The 23,637-nt window shown below is 38.2% G+C and overlaps 1 protein-coding gene across 2 annotated transcripts; it reads right to left on the bottom strand.

The window, feature by feature from the left end:
- Nucleotides 1–1,992: 1,992 nt before the first annotated feature.
- On the bottom strand, nucleotides 1,993–17,569 carry NUCKS1 (nuclear casein kinase and cyclin dependent kinase substrate 1). Of its 2 annotated transcripts, none has more exons than XM_026077177.1 (8): nucleotides 17,303–17,569; nucleotides 15,259–15,308; nucleotides 14,089–14,194; nucleotides 10,727–10,782; nucleotides 10,254–10,403; nucleotides 9,355–9,507; nucleotides 8,410–8,556; nucleotides 1,993–7,685 (listed from the first exon to the last, which is right to left on the bottom strand). In XM_026077177.1, exons 1-8 carry the CDS (start codon nucleotides 17,362–17,364, stop codon nucleotides 7,486–7,488), a joined length of 924 nt encoding a protein of 307 aa, XP_025932962.1. In that variant the 5' UTR covers nucleotides 17,365–17,569; the 3' UTR covers nucleotides 1,993–7,485. The 2 variants fall into 2 exon arrangements, with proteins under 2 accessions (XP_025932962.1, XP_025932961.1); XM_026077176.1 differs by having other exon boundaries at nucleotides 8,410–8,559; nucleotides 17,303–17,562.
- Nucleotides 17,570–23,637: the final 6,068 nt, after the last annotated feature.

The raw sequence follows: 23,637 nt of genomic DNA, 5'->3' as shown, positions 1-23,637 counted from the left end.
ACTCTACTGCTGCTCCAGATAGAGAATCCATGTCAAGATTGCAACACAACTGCAGATACCTTGGCTATGAGTTAGAAATACCTGTCAAGGTTAATTGGCTGGTATGTTTAAGAAGAAAAGGGAGGAATGCTAAAAGCTGTGCATTACACCACTGAGCTCCAGTGCCCTGGAGAATCACTGTTCATGGCAGAATCCATATACCAAAACACACAGAAGTTACAGGATCTCATTTTTCCTCACACTACAGAATAAAATAAACACAGAACAAGTAGAGATAACAGAATCTGCAGCCAGACAGCAGTTTACAGCTGTCAGCAAGTACACAAGATTGTTGYTGTGTTGGGCAACACACATGGCAGTTCACAAAGTACCCACAACAGCATCCGAAAGCAGATATATTAACTATGTCATGCTGCAACTGGGGGAAGAGGAGAAACTCCTATATAAGCTCACATGAATGGGTTAGGTAATCGTGGTGCCCTGTTCAATTGTACCTACTACCAAAAGTCTCAGAGACCACTGTATCCTTATGGCTAAGTGGGTTGCTGAATCAGAACAAGTACAAGACATACTGAAAGTGCTTGCTCAATAACATTACAAGCGTAAGTGCTTAAACCCTAAGGAAAAAAATCACGTCCCTTGGGACCCCAAGAAGAAGCTTCACCCCAAATCCTAGCAGAAACAAATGCTTTCAGGTATTTACCCTGACGAAACAATTTAAGACACAGATATACATTCATGAGCAAAACAAAGCTACAAGATCGAAGATTTATCAAGGCAATGATGGCAAAACATTGTTAGCCCACACTTGTTTAGTACAGCCTTTAACAAAGGTCAAAGTATYTTCCATCTCATCTCAGATAAACGCAAACAAGTGTTACTACAATACTCCTCTAACTGGGACAGCCCCGGATATTCTGGTGAAGGGGGAGAGTGGGACACACGTTACCACGGTCCAGGCTCGCCCTCTGCTGCTCACAAGCAACATTTGCGCTGCAAGGTCACCTTGGCTCCATCACCCCACCAGGCAAGGGCCAAAGGCTGACAGATTATATAGCCCCAAGAACAGCTGTGGAACTTCGCAATGACCAAATGCTTTTTAAAACATCTTAGCTGCTATGATTGTTATTACACAAAAGACAGAACTAAGACTTTGTAGGAAAAATAGATAAAACCTACCACAACAGATTTCTTAAAACACAAACTCGCTTTGCATGATAGCCTCTAGTGCATGTGATGGCACATCTAGAAAGCAATCAGCACAGTGGGTCAGTTTATCTGCATTTGAAAGGACATCCACCTAAGGATTTAGTGTACATACTCGCTGGACTCTGTCTTCTTTCATCTAATACCCGCAGATAAATAACAGACTGTGTATTTATTGTCATTGCTGGGACATAGAGGGCAAAATAGAAAGGCTATTGATTGCTGAGGGGCAGCTCATGGATGCAAGCATGTCATGTAAAAGGTTTTGTTTGTCCTCATAATTGATTTTCATTAGGTTTTGAACTTTCAAGCCTCAAGTCACAATTCTCTTGCAGAACACCTTGTGAAACCAAAGATTGTGCCCTTTACTGCCAAGATGACTTAATTCTTTAAATCTTTCCCTCAACTGATAGGTAGTACTACTAAAATCAYACTTGCCAGACTGCTCTAGCCAAAACCTGACTAGCTTCCTCAGGGAAAGCCTAAGGTCTAAAAAGCAATTAACCTCAAACCTAAGAGACAGCATGAAAGGCGAATACAGTTTTACACCTTGCTAAAAGTAACACCACAAAGCAATCACAGAAGAATACCTTAGAATAGCAGAAAAATTACACAAGTCACATTTATGGGTTATAAAAGCCCTTTTATAAAGCCATTTTTAAACAAAACCAAAAAGTTTACAAAAGAAAATAAAAGATACAGAAGAATGAGTTGCTTAATATATTCCAAAAAGGAGAAAAATAAAAGAGGGGACACAATTCCAACATGCTGAACAATAAAGGGTTCTTTTCCTTGTGTTTTTTTTTTAATACAAAATACAAGCGAAGGATACACATACTTAAAACAGAGCTCAGGAGCAGGTATGCAGTCCTGGGAACCCTTCAATAAAAGCAAAGCAGGGTTTTGTTATTTTTTTCTTTCTTTGCAGGTACATACAGAGATGGAATATGTAAAATTAAGTAGCACAAAAGACCATCACACAATTCTACCAATGAATGTTGCATCTATAAATTCACGAACATGGTCAACAAAGTCATGTTCACTTCAACCCCTTAAAAAAAAGTGTTGTTTTTATTTTAAATAAAGCATTAATGTTACATTCAAACTTAACTCCTAGTACCATGCTGTAGATCTCAGTATTGTCAAGGTATTGCAAGAGTTGTCAACCCTATCAGGCCCAGTGATGACAGCCATGTCCACATGCACACACACTGATCATGGGCCAGCAGAAATGGAACGCTATTTGCAGCTGCCCCTTTTTCTGACCACTCTTCAGATTAAAACAAAACAAAACAAACAAAAAAAAGGGGGGGCGGGAAGGGGAACTGCAAAGGGCCTGATTTTTGAAAAAACTCAACTGAGGATTGCAAATACTCAAGACAAATATTCACTGCATACCATCTAACGATGCCTTGCTGATAGCTAAGGGCCCAAGGCCCTACCTGGAGTCTCTTTCTCCTCTAAAATTAATTGTTCAGGGTTTACTGTGACATGATGTTCATGGTTAAACAAAATTATGTAGCTCTTATTTACAATTTTTTGTAACAATTGCTTCTGCAGAAAAAAGTAAAACTCACAAATTTTTCAGAACACAAAGGGAATAAGATGTCAGACACTCCCATGCGCGCACTCACACTCGCGCACTCACACACAAAATACTTCAGGGGCTTTTACACACATTATTCTGGCTTAAGCTGATTGAGTATTTCTCCATCCCACCCACTACCCCTCCCAAAATATATATATAAAAAACCCTTGCCCCAATATACAAAGCATATGCACAATGGTGTTTTGCAGTCACACTGAGCATGCTCAGACTGATCGAACCATTCAATTCACTGCAGTTGAAGGGGGGCAGGCAGTTTACAGAGTTGTTTCTAATAGTGGTTGATACAYAGAGTCAGCACATAGTGAGAACTTGACTAGACTTAGAAATATTTATGTTTTAATTTTAATATAAAGAGTTTAATGAAAAAGACATTCAAATGCCAGTCATCTACTGAAGTGGGAAGTCTAAAACAAGGATGCGCTTAGTTTGGGGAGGTGCTCTTGCAAGGACACTGTCATCTTTCAGAACTCTTATATTCTTCATAGTACATTAAGAAAAAAAAGTCACCGTGGACAGTATGAACGAAATAGCTTTGCTTCGAGTTTCATGCACAGAAATTGTATTTAAACTTCCCCAAATTACAGGAAAGTATTCAAAGTTCAAGGAAAATTTTTTTTGATCATTTACATAAAGAATATATATGTCCACATATAGATGGGACACCCTCCCCCCCAAAAAAACCCCTAACATATCCTATATCCCAGCAGCTATTCTGTGACAGTGTCCCTTTAAACCTCCATCTGCTTACATTTTCAAATCCTGCCTCCCCCAACAGATGAACATCCACTTCTCAAATACTGAAACTCATGGATCGGTTTGTGGTTTTTAAAAACCATGTGTTCACCAATATGATCTGTTATAAAAATAAACACTTCACAAACAAATTACATAAAGCAAAGCACCAGTTTCTACAGCTCAAAAGCTTCCAGCATGTTAGTTTACTTCCCTCCCTCCTTAACCTGGGTGCCTCAGCGTCTATTGTACTTTTGTGACCGTCACCAGTGGGGTGGGAGTGGGGGGTCAGAAATCAGGGGGGGTCAGAAATCAAATGCATCTTCTGCCACTGCCCTGGGAGCCCATCACCTGCAGGTGGACACAGCCACGCGGTGGCACAGCACCTCCCCGGCGTTCCAGGCATTCCCTAACAGGAGGCACGCAAGGTGCACTTCTCCTCCTCCCACGCGCTCTTCTGCTTTAAGGAAGTTATTTAAACGACAAAATTAAAAGCTTCTTGACTGCCCTGCTTCTAAATCTTGCTCTCACCCACAATGCATTCAGAAACCCATGTAGCTTAACATGTTTGGCATTTTCATGCTGATCAAACAGAAATTAAAGCAAGTAATCTTTAATATGAAATCCCAACTGAAATTTTGTTTGCTGATCAAGCCTTGCGGTCAGTTAAAGGCAGTATGAATTGCATACAAATATTAAACAATGCTGTAGTGTGGATTCAGAAACAGAATGTAGAAAAGGACATTTAATGGAAGTTAGCAATAAAATACCATTTGAAGAGTGAGACCAGGGCAGGGCACTAGATTAACTGAACTCTGGAATAAATCCATTTACCTCTCTGCAAAGGCTCCAAAACTACAGCTGTGTAACAGAAGAGAATCTTTTCAAAGCCGCCTTCTGCGAACGAAACTTCCTGCTCCACGAAGAACTATTCATGCTCCTAAAGAAAGGCATTTTTACAGCTTTCCTTCAAGAAATCAGAATGCTTAATATGAAAGAATTAAAAAGGACATTTAAAAATGTTAAGTCTGCTGCTACTGAAAAATGTTGTTTGTACTTTAAAAAAAAAGTGTTAGCCTTCACAATTTTCTTCAACCTGTAAAAATTTAAACTGCTGTATTTCTAACAGARTAATCGAGAAAGAGACCATTTGGGCTTAGTGTTTGCAAAGATCAGCAAAACCAATAAGATATAGAAAAAGTTACAAAATCCCAGAAGTAGTACAGGATTTACATAGTGTTTGGGTTGTGACACAAGCTCAAAGACAAGCATCATGCATCCTGTAACTGCCATTAGAGAAGAACATATGAGAAAGCAGAATAATTTTACAAGATATAGGGTCAAAACTGCCAGGCATAAAATAATCCACAGTCCAAAACTTGAACTGAGAACAGTGGAAAGGTATTTTTCCACAGCCTGAACATTAGTTAACTTTGTTAGAAAAAAAATATAATAATATATATATTAAGTGGAACTTACAAAATACACTCTTCAGAAAAAATCTGGTCCAGCAGGTAAAGAAACAGCTGTTTGACCAGATCAGCTAGAGGTATTCTATGTTTAAGTAATCCTTGTACATTTTAATAGCAAACATAAACTAAGAACCCAATAGACAAGAATAGCTCAAGACATAGTCTGGACTGAAGGGGAATAATTATGTGGACCAGACACTCATAAAAGTGTATGCTACCCCCCAAAAATTAGTCCAAACGTTACTTAAAGTTTGGCCATTTATTTTCCCGTATTACCCAAGAAGGACTGGACTAAGACTGAAGGGAATGCAAGAGACTCTGCTCTCCCAGACATTTGGAAGTCGGGAAGATGTGGAGGAGAGGAGAAGGGATTACATTCACTTCTTTTTCAAGACTTTTACTTCACTCCGGCCTTAAGCTGCTCTGCTAAATTAAACCACTTAAAAAAGGGAGGAAAAAAAAAAAAAGATTTACAATGGAAACACCGATCATCTTTATTGTAACGGCAACAGTAGTTTCATTATAGTAAAGAACGTTAGAGAACTTAAAAACTTGTATAAGCCACGGTAAAGTAATTTACCAGCCTCTATAAAATCCACGGCTATGAATCACACAAGACAATCACTTGGCTGCTATTAATATTCCATTCCATGTTTTAGGCTCCATACTGCGCTCAGTATCTTCGGGCTCCCTATTTTATTCAGCCAAGAAGCCTTCCCAGTTGTATTAGTGTATCACATCTAAAAGCTCTTTAAAATCCAAACAGGATTAAAAACCTGGTAGCATGTGCACCAGAAATCCAACTAATTAGCTGCCTTATGTTACCTTCAAGAGGCTGGTTACAAAACACGTGTAGTTCAGTGACAAGGAAAAAAAAAGATGCAAAGCTTGTCAGCTATGAGATAACTGTGAGCAACATACAGAAAGCACAAAGGGTTTAAGAAAAAAAGAAAGAAAAATGGCAGGTCCAGTTTTTAATATTTCCACCAACAAACATGGCAGCAACCTCTGCATTAAGGTTTGAAAACCAAAGCCTGGGTATTTTAATTATGTTTAAAAAAGGATATGGCTGCTTTGATAAAAACACATTAAAATGCCACCACACAGTCTCAAGTATCTTGCATTTAGAGGGACATCCTGTTTTTGTTATAAAACTATAGCCCTGCTACACTTCTTCCAAACCTCATTTCCTCCTGGCTTCATCCACTTAATACTGTTCCCAACACAGCACTTTTTAGGCTTAGGGAGCAGAATGATGATCAACAGTTAGACACAGACATGATGATGTGGGAGCAGAATGAACAGAGCCTCCCATACTATAGGAAGGAAGGAGGAAGAAATGGAAGTGGTATTGGGGTAATGTTCACTACCGATGAAGTCTGCTATCCAACACTGCAGCTGGAGAGCCTGAGAGGTAATGACTGCAAAGCCTTTCTGAGGACAGATGGAGGGAGAGAAGAGAAACACTTAAGCGTGACTCATGGGATCCGAGACTGACCAGAGCATTACAGGAATCCTTTGCTTCACATTGATAAAAGGACATCCCTCGCCCCAAAAGCTACAGAATTTAGTTCTATATTGTCTATTGAAGTTTTTCCTTGAAACAACTTTAAAGAAAATTTCCACAATACCAAACAGAAACCAGAATTTTAAGTTGTTTTTAATTTCTCTTCCCTACTCTGCCCATCTATACCCAACCTTCAAAGAAATAAAATAGAATTGATGGATATGAGCAGCTGGTAGACTGTACATCTGAAGTTGTATAGAATGAACTGTAATTTGCTTAAAGTGGAATGGTAATCTATCCAGCAAAGACAAAAAGATCTTCCACCCTAGTTGGAGGGTCTTTTCTAAATAGAGTGGCCCACCTACAAGTTTCCTGAATGCTTTCCACGAAAAAATTGTATGAACCAAAGAAACACAGGTTTGCGCCCCATGTTTCCTCCTCCTCAATTGGAATTCATATTAACTACACTTTTTCTGAGAGAATAAACTTGTATCAACAAAAATCTGTTAAAGCATAGGTTCATTTTTTTTCCCCATATTCAGATAAGGAATAATAGTTTTAAAGAATTCTTACCAGCACTGGGAAATCTATTCTACTTAACGATTTGTAAGTATGGTTTCCACGTATCAGTCTCAAACCTTATTGCTTCACAACTGCAGTATCCCTTGAAAAAAATATATATTTAAACGGTCTGTTAATTTGTCTTAAATGGCTTTCAGATTTGGTGGGGGAGGGAGAACGGAATGGCCAACAGAGAACAGTGACTTCAAAATATTACTGTATAAGGGTTTCCTCTTATTAAAAAAAGGATACACTGTATTAAACAGCTGAAAGTAAAGACAGCATTCAAAGCCCATGAGTCAAGCCACAGCCAAAACCGTGTTCTACCCCTAAGTATGTTTTCTTTTCCTTTTTTTTCTTTTTTTTCTTTTTTAAACAAAGATTTCCTCAACTGCCATTTAATCTTCACCAGAGGGTGCTTCATCTTCAGACCCCTCATCCCCTGACTTCTCTGGTGGAGGGCTGGCTGATTTTTTCTTTTCTGGGGGACTTTCAGGCTCTTCATCCTCTTCTTTGGGGGATGGGGTCTTTTCTTTTGTTGCCTTGGAAGCTGTAGGGCGGCCTGCCTTGCCTTTGCCTTTCACTGGACTGGGGGTCACTGAAAAAGAGAGAGAGAGGAAAAAAAAAAAAAGAAAACTTATAAAAGTTATGATTTGTTACAAAGACAAAAGTTACATAGCTTTACACAAGCAGGATTTACACTTGAGTAGCAGGTTTCATTTYGCTTTGACCATATCACATGCATGGCGTTTCCTGCATTCCATATTATAGAAGCTGAACTGAATGAAAACTGATAACTAAAAAGACTTTAATACTACTTAACTACAAGTCCTGACTAATTATTGGCTATGACATTATTAACTATCAGAGCTAGCCTCTCGTCAAACCAATATGTATGCTTCTATTATTATTCTAGACTTCCTGCAGAAGTGTACCAAAATTACCTTTGGTTCAGGTTTCTTCCCCTTCCCCCTACACTGAAAACATGTGATGGAGACTGAGAGCCTGAAACAAAATTATGGATTATATTATTTGGATTGACACATAGAAAGCCAGACTGTAGTGTCAGAGCAGAGAAGTTGTACAGTCTAACTGGTTTTGCCAATGAGACACACAGTAATTCAATCTCTTCATTAGCTAAGAATTAAAGCCATTTTATTATTTCATAGGGTTGCTTTAATTCATTGCAAGTTATGTGTACTAGCCCTTCAAAATTATGTGACTGCCTACTGGCCCCCAAGATTTCCACCAAGTCTTATACAGCAGAAAAAGAAAACACAGTTTCTAAAGCAAACTGGCTAGTTTTCTTTTCATGGACGCACCTGTAGCCTTTAGCCTGGGCTTAGGCATTTTCTTTTCTTTCCTTTCTGGTTTGGACTTCTTGGACACCTTTTTATTTTTCTTTTTCGAACTGCCATAGTCACTGTCATCATCATCTTCCATGAGGAAGTCTTCATCACTTCCTGAATCTTCTGAAAGGACAAAGAAATTAAGTTTGTGAAGAAAAACTTTTCATTCATTTGGAAACAAGTAGAAGAAATATGGTTGAGATACCTACTAGTTAGATTGAGGAGACATGAAATTAGGACTCTAACCTGTTAAGCTTCCACATAGCTGCTGTACTAAGGAATTCTGACAGAGCAGAAGATTTCATCTCTTAGAGATAAAGTATTAGTATGATGAAACATGTAAATGTTGTGAGATCCTCAAAAGATGCTCCAACTCCATACCAAATATCCCATTTCAAAATGAAGAGAACCTCTTCACATAGAAAAAGTTAAATAATCTTTGCAGTGGTATTCTTATTCCTTTCTGAAATCACGTTTGCACCCACTATTTCAGGAACTTACTGCAGTTGATTAAGAGACTAAATCCATCCCTTTTTATGAAACAAACTGTTCTGCTTTGATCAACCAGGTATAATGGGTACTTTTATATGCTCTGAAAGTAGCACCAATGCCTCAAAACAGATGGGATGGCAAGAAGCAGCAAGAAACATTAAGAACTTTATAGGCAGCCCTAAAGGGGCACTGTGCTCCAAACTTAGGACAAAAATTCTAGATGTGAAAGGGTAAGCTTACTCTGTTGGACAGATATGCTGTAATGAATTAGTTTCCAAGTAGGACAACTTATGTCCGCACTGTCACATTCAAGACAGTGTTCCTTCTGCCGTTCGACCAGATCCATTAATTCATATCTGGTACTATATAATTCATGTCACATTAATTTTAACTTTATGTTTCTGCCATACAACCCCATTTACTTACTTTCCTGGAACTGTGCCTCATCATCCTCCTGTTCTTCCTCCTCACTACCCACATCATCCATAAGCATCTCTCGTTGTTTGGAAGCTGCTTTGGATGCTGCCTGTCGCTGCTGACGCACATTTTTGTGGTCTTCTTTCTCATCCTCGCTGTCCTCTGCAGCACAAAGTCACCACATTATGATGAAGACACAGAATACAGACTACATAACTGTCTTGAGATAGCGAGTAGACAAAACAAAGGTCAAGTCATACACGGAAGAGTGAATCAAGATGTTTGCTGAATAACTGAGTTGTGAGGAGAACACAGTCACATTCAACCTAACAACTAGTGTGTTTCTGGAGTCACTCAACATTGGACCTGTGCAGTATCTTTCATTGCAAAGACTAGCCACACTTTTTACAAGAGTGTTATTGCCCTGCCATTCACCATTACCCATACTATTATTCATGGAACAGCAATAAAGCACTTCTGGTAAATACATGTTTTGTTCCAGAGGTGTTAAGTCTGAGGTATCATGAAGCATGCTTAGAGGGCAGTTACTACTACACATCTAAAACACCGTAGTTCCTTACTGTACAAACTGTAACTTATCTGCAATGGTGAAGAACCAAAGAACTGCCAAAGCCTGTAGCTATGGTCAACTAGTAGTATTTTCTCCTTCTCAAAGTTTAAGAAACTTGCTGAATTACGTACCACTTTGATCCATCCTACTTTATAAAATCTGTGTAATGAGTGAAGTGCATACACAGTGTAGAACTGCTGCAATGCAATATAGGGACTGAATTTATCAGTCAGCATTCATACTTACTGAATACTGCATTTCATCATCATAACAGACTTTCTGAACAAACAAACAACAACAAACAAACAACAACAAACCAAAACACTTGTTGCTTTACCTGCTGGCCTTTTCCTGGATTTGGAGGCTCTCTTATTCTTTTCTGGTTTAGCTTTTTTTCCTTTTTTGCTTTTTTGAGAGCTCTCATAGTCACTGTCAGCTTTGCCATCATCTGCTCCTAAGTCATCATCTTCACTGCCAAAATCTTCATCTGGAAAGAAAAGGTGAGAAAATGAAGTTTCTTGACTACCACTCAGTGAAACATATGGATGAGAATCACAGGGAAGAGATTAACAACCTGTGAAGACCAAGTTTACAGCAGTATCATATGAGGCAGGAAGTATGAGATATCCCAAACCAGGGCCAGAAGTAAAAGCAGTAGAATCAGCATCCAGGTTAGATAAGCACATTAGAAAAGTGCATGCTTTTCTAATCAGCATAATTTCTGTCCTATGCGAAGTCCTGCTCCTGCAACTTTCTTGCAAACTGGTCTTCGTTTTGAAGTTACACTAGCAGTGCAATGTGGTTAGTTACCTGGCGAGTGTGAATCATCTTTCTTTGTCTTCACATCTTTTTCTTCTGAATCCTCACTGAAAAGGAGAGAAAGAAAGGGTCTGATTCTGTTTTAACTCTGATTCCAAACAATACTATATGAAAGAAACATCAATTTTCAGTGAATGAACTGAATTCTGGGCCATGAAAATATGTACTTTTCTTGAAGATTGGCACATTATACTTCAGGACTACTCAGAAATACATGTAGTTATTACAGTTTAAAAGGTAATTTTCAAACTCTGAATCAAGCATAAATTTACACTGACATTCAAGTGAACCAATCAGGAAACAACAAGGCTGAGATGAACTATGCGCTTCATTCTGAAATCTAACAATTATCCAGACGTGTCCCCTTTTACAGTTAGGATTTTGAAGTTTTCTATATTAATACGTGGCTGAGTATATAAATATAATATAGTTTTATTCTGAATGTATAGAGTTACTACTTGTCTTCATCTCATTACTTTCTCTGGAATCCTTCATTTTGACTAGAGCGCTAGTCAGAACTAGCACTGTAGCCCAGGTAAGTAGCACTAGAAGCTCTGAAATGGTTTGAGCTCTGATGGAGTTTCCCCGTTGTGCTCTAGCGGTGCCTGTTTCAATCCTCAGAGGGTATCTCTATCAGGCAGGTACTGTTCCTGTTCTTACCCACATCCCTCTTGTTCTTTATTACCACTGGCCAGAATCATCAGGCAGACAGGGACTTCCTTCCAGCATTTAAGAACATGCATTCCAGCCAATGATTAAATAAGTGTTTGAAGTAGGAATGGTGAATACTCTGCTGAAGGCCACTGATGTACAATATACATTTCAGGAATGGTTGAGCTGCAGATTTCGCCAAAGGTCAAGAAATAGGATAGACCAAAGTATTGCTACTTTCAAGTTTGGTAGTCAGAACTGACACACAACATTTCTCAAGAACTTTTAATAGTTTAGATAACTTATAACACACTAGAGCCCATCAGGCCCACTTGTTTTAAGTCTTATATTTGTTATATCAAACAACTATGGATTTCAATTACTTGAATATATGACTGTTTCACACGCAAGCCCTGTGCAATGTTCACAGTACCGACAGAAGTGCTCTTACACACTTAAAAATCCCCAAAGCTAATGGGACTTCAAGGTCAACCATTTAGTTGCTTTGGGAGCTGCCTAGCCCAATTTATTTATGTAATATCACATCTGTAAAATAACAGTTTTTGAATTCAGGTGTTATCCGCATTTGCAAGCTCTTCTCTGGCAGTTTGACCTCTAGTATTTCTGTAAGCATTGTAAGAGCAAAACACTTAGAATGGCCTAAGCAAACTGCTACAATAACATGCTCAGCACTAAATCTGTCAAGCAATGGATGAACTAGATTTATCCAGAAGAAATAGAGGTAGATGTTTGAAGTATTTGCATAACATCACCTTTGCATTAAATTCCTATTCATCATTTGTGTCAAAACAGTGCAACACAAATTGGGGGCAGCAGGAAGAAAGGAGTTCTTTTCTGAAACTCTTACAAGGTTTAAAAAAAAACAAACAAACAAACAAAAAAACCCCTTATATCTCTAGGACAGTTAAAAACCAGGGTGAAAATTGTCTCACCCTCTCACTTCACAATAGCAGGCAGACCATTCGAATATTCCCATGCCTGTATTCAGCTTCTACCTTACAGCACAGAAACATAAGGAGGGAATCTTCTTAAGCACACCCTGCTGGTAAGTTATCCACATTCTACCAAACAGTGCAAGAGAGTTAAGAGATACCTTGGGCTTATATAATAAGAAACAGCTGGCAGAATCTCCATCCCTAAAGCTGATTTCTGTCACAAAAGCAGTCAATTGACCTAATATATATATATATTTTTAATCGTGTTTCTTATGGTAATCTTTCATTGATGATAGATATATTGTGAAAAGCAAGATAGCTTCACTCTACAAAAAAACAAAGACACGTTCACTATTCTATAGGACATCACTCCGAGTTGAGTTCTTTCATGCTGGTATAACAACTCAGTTATCAAAATAAGCTACTTTGTTTTTGAATTAGACAAAACAGGAAATTAAAAACAAAAATACCTACAAAACTAACAAACCACCCCTACTACTATTGCCAGTGTATTGTCCCAAATAGTTATCCTCAAAAATGGTCTGAGCACACTGAAAAACCGTGGGGAATGAAATGCATCAAGCCACTGACTTACCTGGATAATTGCACTGGTTGCTGGTTTTCATAACTTTATCATATTCTTTCCCATTACAACTGTCTAACTCTGGAAAGCTGTTTTAATGCTGAAGTACAAGTGACAAATACTTTACACACAATTTCCCTGCCAATTTTGAATAAGAAAGAAGACCTCAATGTCCAGACTGGTTATGAAAGCTTTGTGATTGAGAGTTCTACATCTCAAACTGCTGACTTTGAATTCCACTTACAATCATTCCTCTGAGAAGATCCTGCTCCCCACATACAGGAAAAGGTTTGTAGACATGCAGATCTCATCCTTCATACTAATCTGAATTCTGACAACTTCCTTGCAGATGAGCTACTTCCGTGCAGTTTTGAATAAGCCCCAACTATTAGTCCAATGCCTAGAACTGCAGGTTCTGTTATGCAGCACAGAACCATGCTTCTGCAACTGTTCAAAGGAATTCACCTATTACGCACAACAGATAGCAAGCTGTTTCTGCACTTGCACAGTCTTTCTGCCCCTCATTCTCCCAGGAAGAAAAACATGAAGTCTCTGTCAGGCAATCTAGAACTGAATTCCTCAGATTTTTTTTTTCCTTAATCAAATTTATACACAAGCTGGAGGCAAACTGACGCCTGAAAGATGATTGACTGTAAAACAAAGAAAGCTCTTACAGAAAAGAGACTTGACAAGTTAAATGCTTAAAACTGGTGACTGAATTCCCACTCCAAGCACCAAACTTACTTAAAAAAAAAAGTCTCTATCTACATCAAGATCAGTATGGGCAGGACATATAGTATATGTTCCTACTCGAGAACACTGAAAGGTGGGACTTACAAAAGGTGATCAAGTGACCAAGATAGATATGATATGAGATTACAAGATAAAGTTGCTAGCAATTTAAATGCTAACACCAAGGTTCACAGCGTTGCAACAAAGACCTCAGTACATTACAAATGCCTATTTAGGCTAGGCAAGCTTAGATACAAAATACAGGGCCTTTCCATGGTTACAGTTACTTCACATTTTCTAGCATGCTATGAGAATACAGTAAGACACAGTGTTAAGAAAGCTGCAGTGCAAGTAAGTGGATGGTCTTTATGCCAGTAATTTAAGATGTTTTAAATTTTTTAAGTTTTAAACAGATTAAGTGTGTCTTTTACCTGTCCTCCTGAGAATTCTTCCCAGATCGCCTCTTATTTTTAGCCTCCCGGGGAGACGAACGGATTTTCTTGGATGGGGGACCTGAATCTCTTCCGTAATCTTCATCTGGACAGGACAGTGCAAAACGGTTTTGAATCAAACTCCTAGTTCCCAGCAAACTGACTACCAGCTCCACAGCAAACTGACTTCCTCAGCTATATCTTAAAATGACCATTTCAGTCATATCAAAAGGAAGCCCTCTAAATATCACAAAGCTTCAAACAAAACTTTATAGAAGTAGAGTCTTGTCTTAAACTAGAGATTTACATTTTCAACTGCCAACAGCACAATAAAAATACAACGTACAATCAAGTTTTACACAGTATTAAGAAATATAGAACAAGCTTCATAAGAGGAAACAATATTTTTTACAGCTAGTCAGAAACACAGAGTTATTAAGCAAATCTATTAAAAATTAACATCCATACATAGCTCTATGTCCTTAAGAGCAAAAATTTTTTTCACTGTCCTATGATAGAAGAAGTATATTGTTATATAGTAATCTACAGTGTAACTTTTTACAATCGTTACACAATACCTTATACAATGAATAACAGGACTGCAGTTAAGAGTTATGCACATTTGTTTCCATTAATTATCAGTGCAGCCTCATTTAGCAAACAGTAGCAGCATGTCTATTTTCTAAGAACACAAAACATATTCCATATGGCTTCCAGAAATATTTAGTTAATTCACACAGAATATGAAGATTTTTTTTAGATCCAATTCACAGAAATGCCTGGCATTATAGGATTAACCAGAGTCCACTAAAATAAACTGAAAACATATTTTACTGTAGGGGAAAAAAAAAAAAAAAAGTGGCATCAGGGAGATTTTGCCACAGAACATAACATAGACCAAGGAAGAAGACAGTTGCTGCCAACAGCCTAAAGGCACTACAACAATACAAGCATTAAATAGTAAGATTTCTATCACTATTGTTTGTTTAATATAAAACATCTGGGAATCATTACATTTTCAAATGTTTATTAACAGTTCAGAGACTGTGAAGAGCAGAAACGCCTTAGAGTTTAGGTTAAAGATATGACTAGAAGCAAAGCAATTAATATGCAAAATAATAAACTACTGTATCTCAAGAATATTATATTGCTAAGAACAAAGTCATTTACCAGCATCATCCGATTCCTGAAACTGTGAGTAATCGACCACCTTCCTGTTCCTGTTAAAAAGGGGGAAAATCAGCAATTCATAATCTCAGAGATGCAAAACTTTAGCTAACAAAAAAGTACCATATACTTATTTCCAGTAGTTTAGAATAAAAAAGTCACACCCTCCAAAACATCCCAAGAAACCTCTCACAAATAAGTAACCTATACCTTCAAAGTCAGCAATGAGCACACAGTATATTCTAGCATTTTCCTAGAGAGTCACTGTAATAGCCTGGATTATATTCTCAGGATCTGTAGGTGCTTTTTGATGAGCAGTAATCTCATGGCTCAAGACTGCAGTTCGGAAGAGCCATCTTAACCTGTGCCATGCAGCTCTTTCACTATTAAAACCATAGAAATTGTTGTACCATTGTTACATTTTCAGCTACAATTACTGAAAGCAGTATTTAAAAGCAGTGTTGGCATCCTAAGATTAAAGAGGTTTAAAGATGCTAAACTATTTAATCACTTAAGGCGTGATTTTTTTTTTCTTCTTTTTAAACAGGCTGAATCTTTGAAAGCCAGACCTCCTCCTGACACCCAGTCCCAAAGCTGGGATATTTAAGAATAGGATTCCAGATATAAAACAAGCAGGTGAATTTAACATGCTCACAACATATTGAATATATTCCTAGTATTAACAGCACCTGTAAGGCATGCGTTACTCTTCACATAACAGCAGCCAGTGCCAATACACAGGCCAGGCAGGGATAGTCACTATTAATATACTACCGAATAAAAAGCAAAGAAGCTTTATACATAAGTATCACGGTTGTGGTTTTTTTGCAATCAATGATATCTTCCAGACCAAATTWCTGGAGGACCCTTCAGAATGATTTTAAAAAAAGTAAAGAAAGGATTTATGTCTCTTTCCTGTGTCGCTGCAAAAAGACTCCTCACATTTCAGATAATGTTTAGTGATTTAAAAAATGATACCCTTGAAGTAAAATCTAAACATTCAACTTCTTGTAGAAATGGTTGAAATTGCTGGTTTCGACTCATTAACTCTTTTAATTAATTAAATAATAATTTGGGAAGAGCTTACTAATATGTTTTCAAATATCATCACAAATTCAAGAAACCATTTCCTAACTACTTTTTGGGTGGGGGAAGGACGGGGAGAGGAACTCTGCTTTTTACAGCTCAATATAATCATGCTTATTCTCATACCTCCTCCTCCTCCAGATATTTGCTCCCCCCGTGTTCCCTCTTTCTAAAACGTGAGAAGTTTTCAACACCTGCCACCAGGCTATTCTGGGGCGCTTTGTCAGTTAGTTACTTTGATTCTCTAATGAGATTTAAGAGAGAGTTATGATGATTAGCTGCATTATATGACACCACAGTGGGAAAAGCTATGCATTTTACGCACCCTATATATTTGGATAGTAAATGAGCATGGACCCACACTTTCTTTACCTCATCAGCACCTTTTCCGCTCTCTAAGCGGACAAAGTAGCAGAAGTAACTAGGTATCTTTAATAATGCAAATGTAATGGCCAATTCTAGACAAATATAGTTAACTAAATAAGCAGCTGTTACTTAAATTGATGCCTCACTTGCCAACAAAATTAGATATGCTTCTCAAACTTACTGAAGCCTAAAAAATAAAAGTAGGTTTTTGGCTACTGTTTTCAGTACCTGTCCTAATTACTTTATTGATAAGGTATAACTGCCCTGTAAACCAGCTACTCGAGGGAACCAAGACAGCTATGCCATTGAACTACGCTTGTGATCTAACACATTGCTGGTAACACCTCAGTCAGATACCAAATACCCTTCTCTTACGGCCAACACGCAACAGGGGAGGAGGAGAAGCAGAAGGAGACTGAGAAAAGTGTCAGAGATTCAGAACCCTACACATGCACACACACACACACACATCCCTTTTTACAATCCCTATGACCCAAAGCCAATGATGTACTTAATTTTGCAGTAAGTCACGTGAAGTAGTATCACACTATTACAGCTACAAAAGAGTTGGCAAGTGAGAAATTAAGTGACCTACCCAGTCTTACAGACTTGAGGGCTGCTGCAAATAGAAGTCAACTCAAAGGCCATCCAGTACATGAACCTCAAGTCCCTTCACTTCTCCTGAACTGCAGAGCAAGACTGTTGAATTTCACATTCACTTTCCATAACTGAACTGCACTCCGAGATTAATACCATGCATTCCTGATAAGATCGTTCAGTTGAAAGATATCCCCAAAAATCACACTGTTGCACTCTGGCTGTTGATCAACTGGAAATCAATTATACACCTCCCTCTTGCACAAGTGCCTCTATTCGTGGCTTACAGCAGCAGACTTCAAGAGAGGAAGCAGCATAATTAATTTACTTCAACCCTACACCAATCCTCTCAAAAGAGCCAACCTCCCCCCAAAACCACAAAAAGCCCATGCAAACAAAAAAGGCAAGACCAGTCATTAGATTTCTATAGGTTGTATCACATTCAAGCCTGAGGGGAACCATGAGTAGAAAAAAGTACAAATGCAATGTGCTACAGAGCACTGCCCACTTGTAGTCTGAATACTGTAAAATACCAAATTTGAAATACAATTATTGGCAAAACATCTTATGGTGTACCATACAGGCTAGGCCTCAAACTCAAAACCCTGCTCCAACAGACAGTCTTCCTGAAAATTGTCTTCTGCCACATCTTACATGTAAAAACATTAAGTTTATTCTGGTAAGCATCTGAAGAACAACAAAATTACTAAAGATGATGTTTAGTTTGGTGCATATATCATGTATTACATTTTTCTCCAAAAATATAATCAGAAAAAAAGAATATTCTGTTCTAGCAGCTTTGCAGAACAATGGTTTCAGACACCACTCATCTAACGAGCAAGATGGAAATTGTAATACTGTCACCTTGTAATAAATTGGTCATACTGAGCTTCATCTTGCTTATTACAGTTAGAGACCCCTATTAAATCAAGGAGTACTGAAAAGGTAATAGTTAGAAAAAGCATTAACAAAAAGTGTCACAGATATCCTTCCACTTTCTAAGCAGTGTACCCTATAAGTGTTCAGCTAGAAAGTAAACCCTGATATACCCCCATTACCTTGTCTACAAGAGCACTGATTTCTATATCATAAAAAAAATCACTATGGCAGAAAACAACAAGAGAAAAGGCTGTTTGCTTGTTTTTCTTTATTTTGTTTTGCAGGACAAAGTAGAGTAGGAAGAAAGAGGGAGCATCTGCACTGATATTACTGAAAATAGAAACTTGATGAAATGGTCTTCCCATTAAAACCAGATAAGCACACAAGGGCAGAAATGTGAAACAAACTGCTCTTGCATCCACCATTCCTCCTCATTCTATACTCATCACGCACCCCCTTTAGACCAACTTAAAATTTTCTTTAGAACTGTCAACAGCACTGACGTGCAATGCTTAATGACTCTGCGAAGTCATTAAACTTGCAAAGAGAGCCTGCATCTTTTACTAGATCACTGTGATAAAGACTGTAGAGTGGATAAACTCACTGATGCTAAGATCTGGGGAGGGGGGGGGGGGGGGGGGGGGGGGGGGGGACACCACACCACACACTTGCTGGTTTTGTCAATAAAGAGTATCTCTTTTCCACCAGCAGACACTAAGAGATAATAAGACAAGCAACCAGACATGAAAATATTTGTTAAATTCAGTTAGACTGAGCATAAAAAAAACAGTCTAGTAGACAGCTGGGATGGATATTGTTCAATATGATTTAAAACATACAGTGTAATTTTAAGATAATGTACTTGCTAATTCAGCTCTCTGTTTGAAGTGTGCATGTGAGAAGGAACTCGGGGAGGAAAGGTATAAAGAGGGGTCCTGAAAGTATAAGTTTTTAGTATCAGCTGCCCGTCCAAAATTTCTGGAATAAGAGTAATTCATCTAGTAATTCATCTACATGTTACATTGGAAGCACTTATTTAGCATAGCAATACTCAAGTAATGTAATAAGAACTCAGAACTGTACTGTAACTCTTACAACTAGTATTTGATGCCAAACAACAATTTTAAAAATGATGAAAAGCAATATTAACATTTAGAAGTACACCTAAACACCTACACAACTGATTAAGGATTGCATAATACCACCTCATCTTCAGCTAATGAGGTTCTCTCAAACCTCAGTGTAAGTCAACATGTCTAGGATTAGATGTCATGGACTAGATGATCTCTAGAGGACCCTTCCAACCTCAACCATTCTGTATTCTGACATATCACAGGATCCCAAGAGTTCAAGAGTGGAATATACACAGTGTAACAACCAAAAAGCTTTTTTGCTTTTTTAAAAAGAGAATGCTTAGATCCCCGGTATTTCCACGGGTATTAAATATCCATACGTAAAGACAAAGGTCCAGGTTTAAAAAAAATACATTACTCCTGAAAAGCAAAGCCACAAGGAGTCTTCAGAAAAACTAGTAACTGATCACATCATGTAATGAAGAGGAACATTTAGGTCAAATGATTATCAGCAGAAACATGAGCCTATCCTCTTGTCCAATCTGGGAAGTAAAATGAATAAGAGATTAAATAGTTACTGACTTTTTTTGTTTTTAATACAGCATTCAACCAACATAATCATCAAGCTAAGCATTTATGAAAAAAGTTATCAACTTTTCTTCATTTAAAGGCTTCATATAGGCCTGGTAAAGACAAAGTGGTCAGTTTCACTTTCTGGTTCTCATTCCAGCCGCTAAAGCTGTTATACTTTGAGGGCAACTTATTACCAATAAATATTGCCATCTAAAGCATCACTGTGGTGCCTCTTTATATATAGAGGGACAAATAGACTGAAAATACCTACACGAAATATTCCCTAAATTGTGCAATACAAATATGCAGTGCTAGATTTAGGCCTTAAATAAACAGACAATAACTTATAATAATGCATCAGAAGTTGAAACATTTAAGCCTAGTGACAGTTATTTACCTAAAACACGTCACTATGGTGTTAGTCTATTAAAAAATTGGCACAACTGTACTCAGACAAGACTCACCGACTAGAGGTTCCCAATTACAGAGGTCATTGTTTGGGTCTGGACTTGGTGTAACTCCAAACGTCTGTAAGACTAGGCACTGCTCATGGTATCTGCAGAATTTTTAGGGATACACATGACTTGAAACTCCATAAAACAATTAAATGATTTATGCAGCAACAGTTTAAGCAGCCTTGTGCCCATCCTCCACTTGAATGCAACTACAAATGAGAATATTTTAAAGATACAATACAGAAATGTTCTGATGCTGAGGGGCAAGTAAAAAGAATCAATTTTGCAATCTGTGCTGTTCATAGTAATTTGATTTTTATTGTACCTCTACCTCAGCCTTTGTATCTCTTTAAAGTTTTCAGAGCAAGGATCGTATCTTTTTACTTATCTGGAAAGCCTCTAGCACGTCTCTGGACATTACCACACATTCTTACCTAAGCTAAATGCTAGTCCCCTAGGAAGTGCTTCTTTCCTGCTACCCCATGGAGTGTTTCCAGAATCACAACAATATTTATATTTACATTGTCCAGGTATAATACTGGCAACAAAACAAGTTACATTTAATAGATAAATTTATTTTTTCCTGCAGCTACAATTTAGAAGGACCACCTTTCTACTGAAGTGCCAATAAAAGACTGGGATTTGAGAGCTACTACTAAAGAAGAACCAAGAACATGAAGCTATAAAGCCCTGAAACACTGAAATAAATCCGTTCATTATTGGTTTTAATCTAAAAAAACAAAAACAAATGAACAAGCTGTGATTTAAATACTTGCCTATATTGTTTCATTTTGCAACACCTGTAGTAGAGGAGTACCAGCAAGTGAAAGTGACCAGTGAGTAAAAGGTAGAAGTGAATTGCATCAAATTTAAAGTCAAAATTCTTAGTTAAAATACATCACTAAGATGCATTAATTGATGCTGTACATAAAAATAGTAGCTCAAAATTTTATTTCACTTGTATTCAAGAATAGATAAGGACATAACTATATAACCACCAGCTCTGCATGCTCTTTGCAGTATTTCAGAATAGTTAGCAATAAGATGTGGAGATTCGACAACGGTAGGTTCTTCTATTTTTTATTACTTGTCATAACAATAATGAAGATACCCTCTTCATCCACCTAAGAGGACTCTAGTTAAGTAGAAAGTTTTTGGCTCTGAATTAAAATGCATGAAGTCTGTGAATAAGGGGGCTTTATTACTACTTCTTCACTGAACAGTTTTAAGAAACTGACTTCAACAGTCAGAGTCAGTCTGAAGCTAGCCTTCTGCTTCCCAGGAGAATAGAACCCAACAGATATCCCTAATTTCTATCAAGTTTGATGCATACATATTCACTAAAAACTAGCAGACATAAATTAATTCAAAGATCACCAAATTAAGAAAAACCTTCCCATCACTAAAACTGACTCTGATGAGGAATCTTTCACCAGATTTCCCTATTAACAATACTGTAAGATACCCAGAAGAAAAAAAAAGAAAAAGAAAAAGAAAGAGAAAAGTTTTGGATTAAAATCTATGATGAGAGTTATCCAGTCACTACCAAGTGAATCAATATAATATACTGGCAACTGAAGATCTTTGCCCCGAAAGGGTTATTAAATACAGCTAGATCTATTTCTGGTACATGCCAAAAAGGTAGGTATTCTACTACTAACAGCCTGCTGGACTTTGGCATTGAATTTTGCTGTAGACCAGCACATGTCAGCTGTGGGTATGACAAGTCAGGTGTTTCACAACACTGCATGATTTTCTAGATGTTATTTTGGTTTAGAAATTGTTTCTTACAAAGTTAATTAATACCAGAAACCTTAGAAACCATACTTTTAAAGATACAACTCTTTCCTTACCTGTAGTAAGACTCCAGTGCTGGCAAGTATATTGCCAGCAGAACGTACACTGAAGTGTCACACTGAGCAGCAAAGTCACATCATCACTGTATTCCAGAACACAGGCACTGTCATTCAAGATCAGACCACTAGTCCATCTAGTTCAATATCCTGTCTTGCAAAAGGCCAAAAACTGATGCTTCAGAGCAGAGTATATATAGTCCTATTAATGCACTTTTGGACCCCAGACAATTTCCTAAGACTGGAGCTTAAGAGATTTGTTTACCCTTACTTTTGCATGCAGGAATTAAATATACTACTGAACAAAAAAGAGCTATTGAAAAGCAAGTGTTTCCTCCCTAATTAGCAAAGTAGTCCTAATCTAACTTTTTTTTTAAATTATCTTGTATTAAAGATGCTACTTAAAATAAAAGGTTATCACCTATACATTATATATATATGTTTTATACCCAAAATTCATTTCATATTTATTATTCCAAAATAAATGTATTTATTCRATAACCTAAATCAGGCTCACTGAGAATAAAAAGTACAACCAATTACCTAAAATATCTTGAAAATGAATAAGTTCCAGAACAAAGTACACATTACGAAGCACCTTACCTTTTCTACAAAGAAAAATTAAATCACAAGTTCACACTATCTGCGTGCTTTGCAGAGAGGTGTAAAAAATGAAAATCCTGTAGGCAAACTATCAAAAACATGGGGAAGTTCTGTACACTGCGCATTTTCGGAATTAACACAATTCAACAGCATAGGCGAGGTCTCCCTGAAGCTCCATGCTCCTGATCCAATGCTGTTTCATAAGACACAAACACCACGACCTACCTCCTTTACCGCTGGGGAGAATACAGCCCGCGTAGCCAAACGGCCCGCTATTTCCTCCTCCCCAAGCCCACGGTTTAATATCGGGCCTCTCGTGGGGAGAGGGGCAGACCACCAGTAGGAAACCGACTCGGAGAGAGCAGTTAGTTAGAAGGCGAGAGGAAAAGGGCGTGTGTTCAGTGCTGTTCCCACCAGAGGGGGCGGCTCCTCCTAACTCCTCCCCTAAACGTGGTTTAACTTGTATGCACATCCCCTCTCCTCCAAACCCTCGCTGGTCACGGCATATTGCATGCCTGTCCCCTCCCCCTCCCCAAAACCGTGCAGCATGGTCTGCTTTTTTCCCACCGCTTCAGTCCCTCGCCTGAAAAAGCGTGCACGGAGCTGCGGCAGAGGCCTGCTTCCCCCACGAGAAGCGCGAAAATCGCGTTACATCCGTGCACTCTGCACGCTCCCTGCCCAAAGTGGGTCACGGCAAATCGCAAATATTCACTTTTCCCGTCGCAAAAATATGGGACGCAGCTCGCTGCACGCGGCCTCTCCAGGCCTCCTCTTCTCATCCCCAAAAGCGTGCAGCAAAACGCGTTGCCGCCTCCTTTCTCCCCCAGTAAGTGTAGGGCAATATGCACGCTACCCTACACCAGGTGTGCAACAAGGCGTGTTGCATGCTCGCACCAC

The sequence above is a fragment of the Apteryx rowi genome, unplaced genomic scaffold (assembly GCF_003343035.1).
Source record: "Apteryx rowi isolate R43461 unplaced genomic scaffold, aptRow1 scaffold_45, whole genome shotgun sequence".
NCBI classification, from domain to species: domain Eukaryota; kingdom Metazoa; phylum Chordata; class Aves; order Apterygiformes; family Apterygidae; genus Apteryx; species Apteryx rowi.
This window is presented reverse-complemented; position numbering and strand designations above follow the sequence as displayed.

What these genes read in the sequence shown, in the direction of transcription:
- NUCKS1 (XM_026077176.1), bottom strand. Translation starts at nt 17,364, where the DNA reads ATGTACTGGATGGCCTTTGAGTTGACTTCTATTTGCAGCAGCCCTCAA. An exon ending in AGATGATTCACACTCGCCAG is followed by an intron (nt 10,404 to 10,726) that starts GTAACTAACCAC and finishes TTTTCTTTCCAG; the next exon opens with ATGAAGATTTTGGCAGTGAA. An exon ending in ATCCAGGAAAAGGCCAGCAG is followed by an intron (nt 9,508 to 10,253) that starts GTAAAGCAACAA and finishes TTTGTGCTGCAG; the next exon opens with AGGACAGCGAGGATGAGAAA.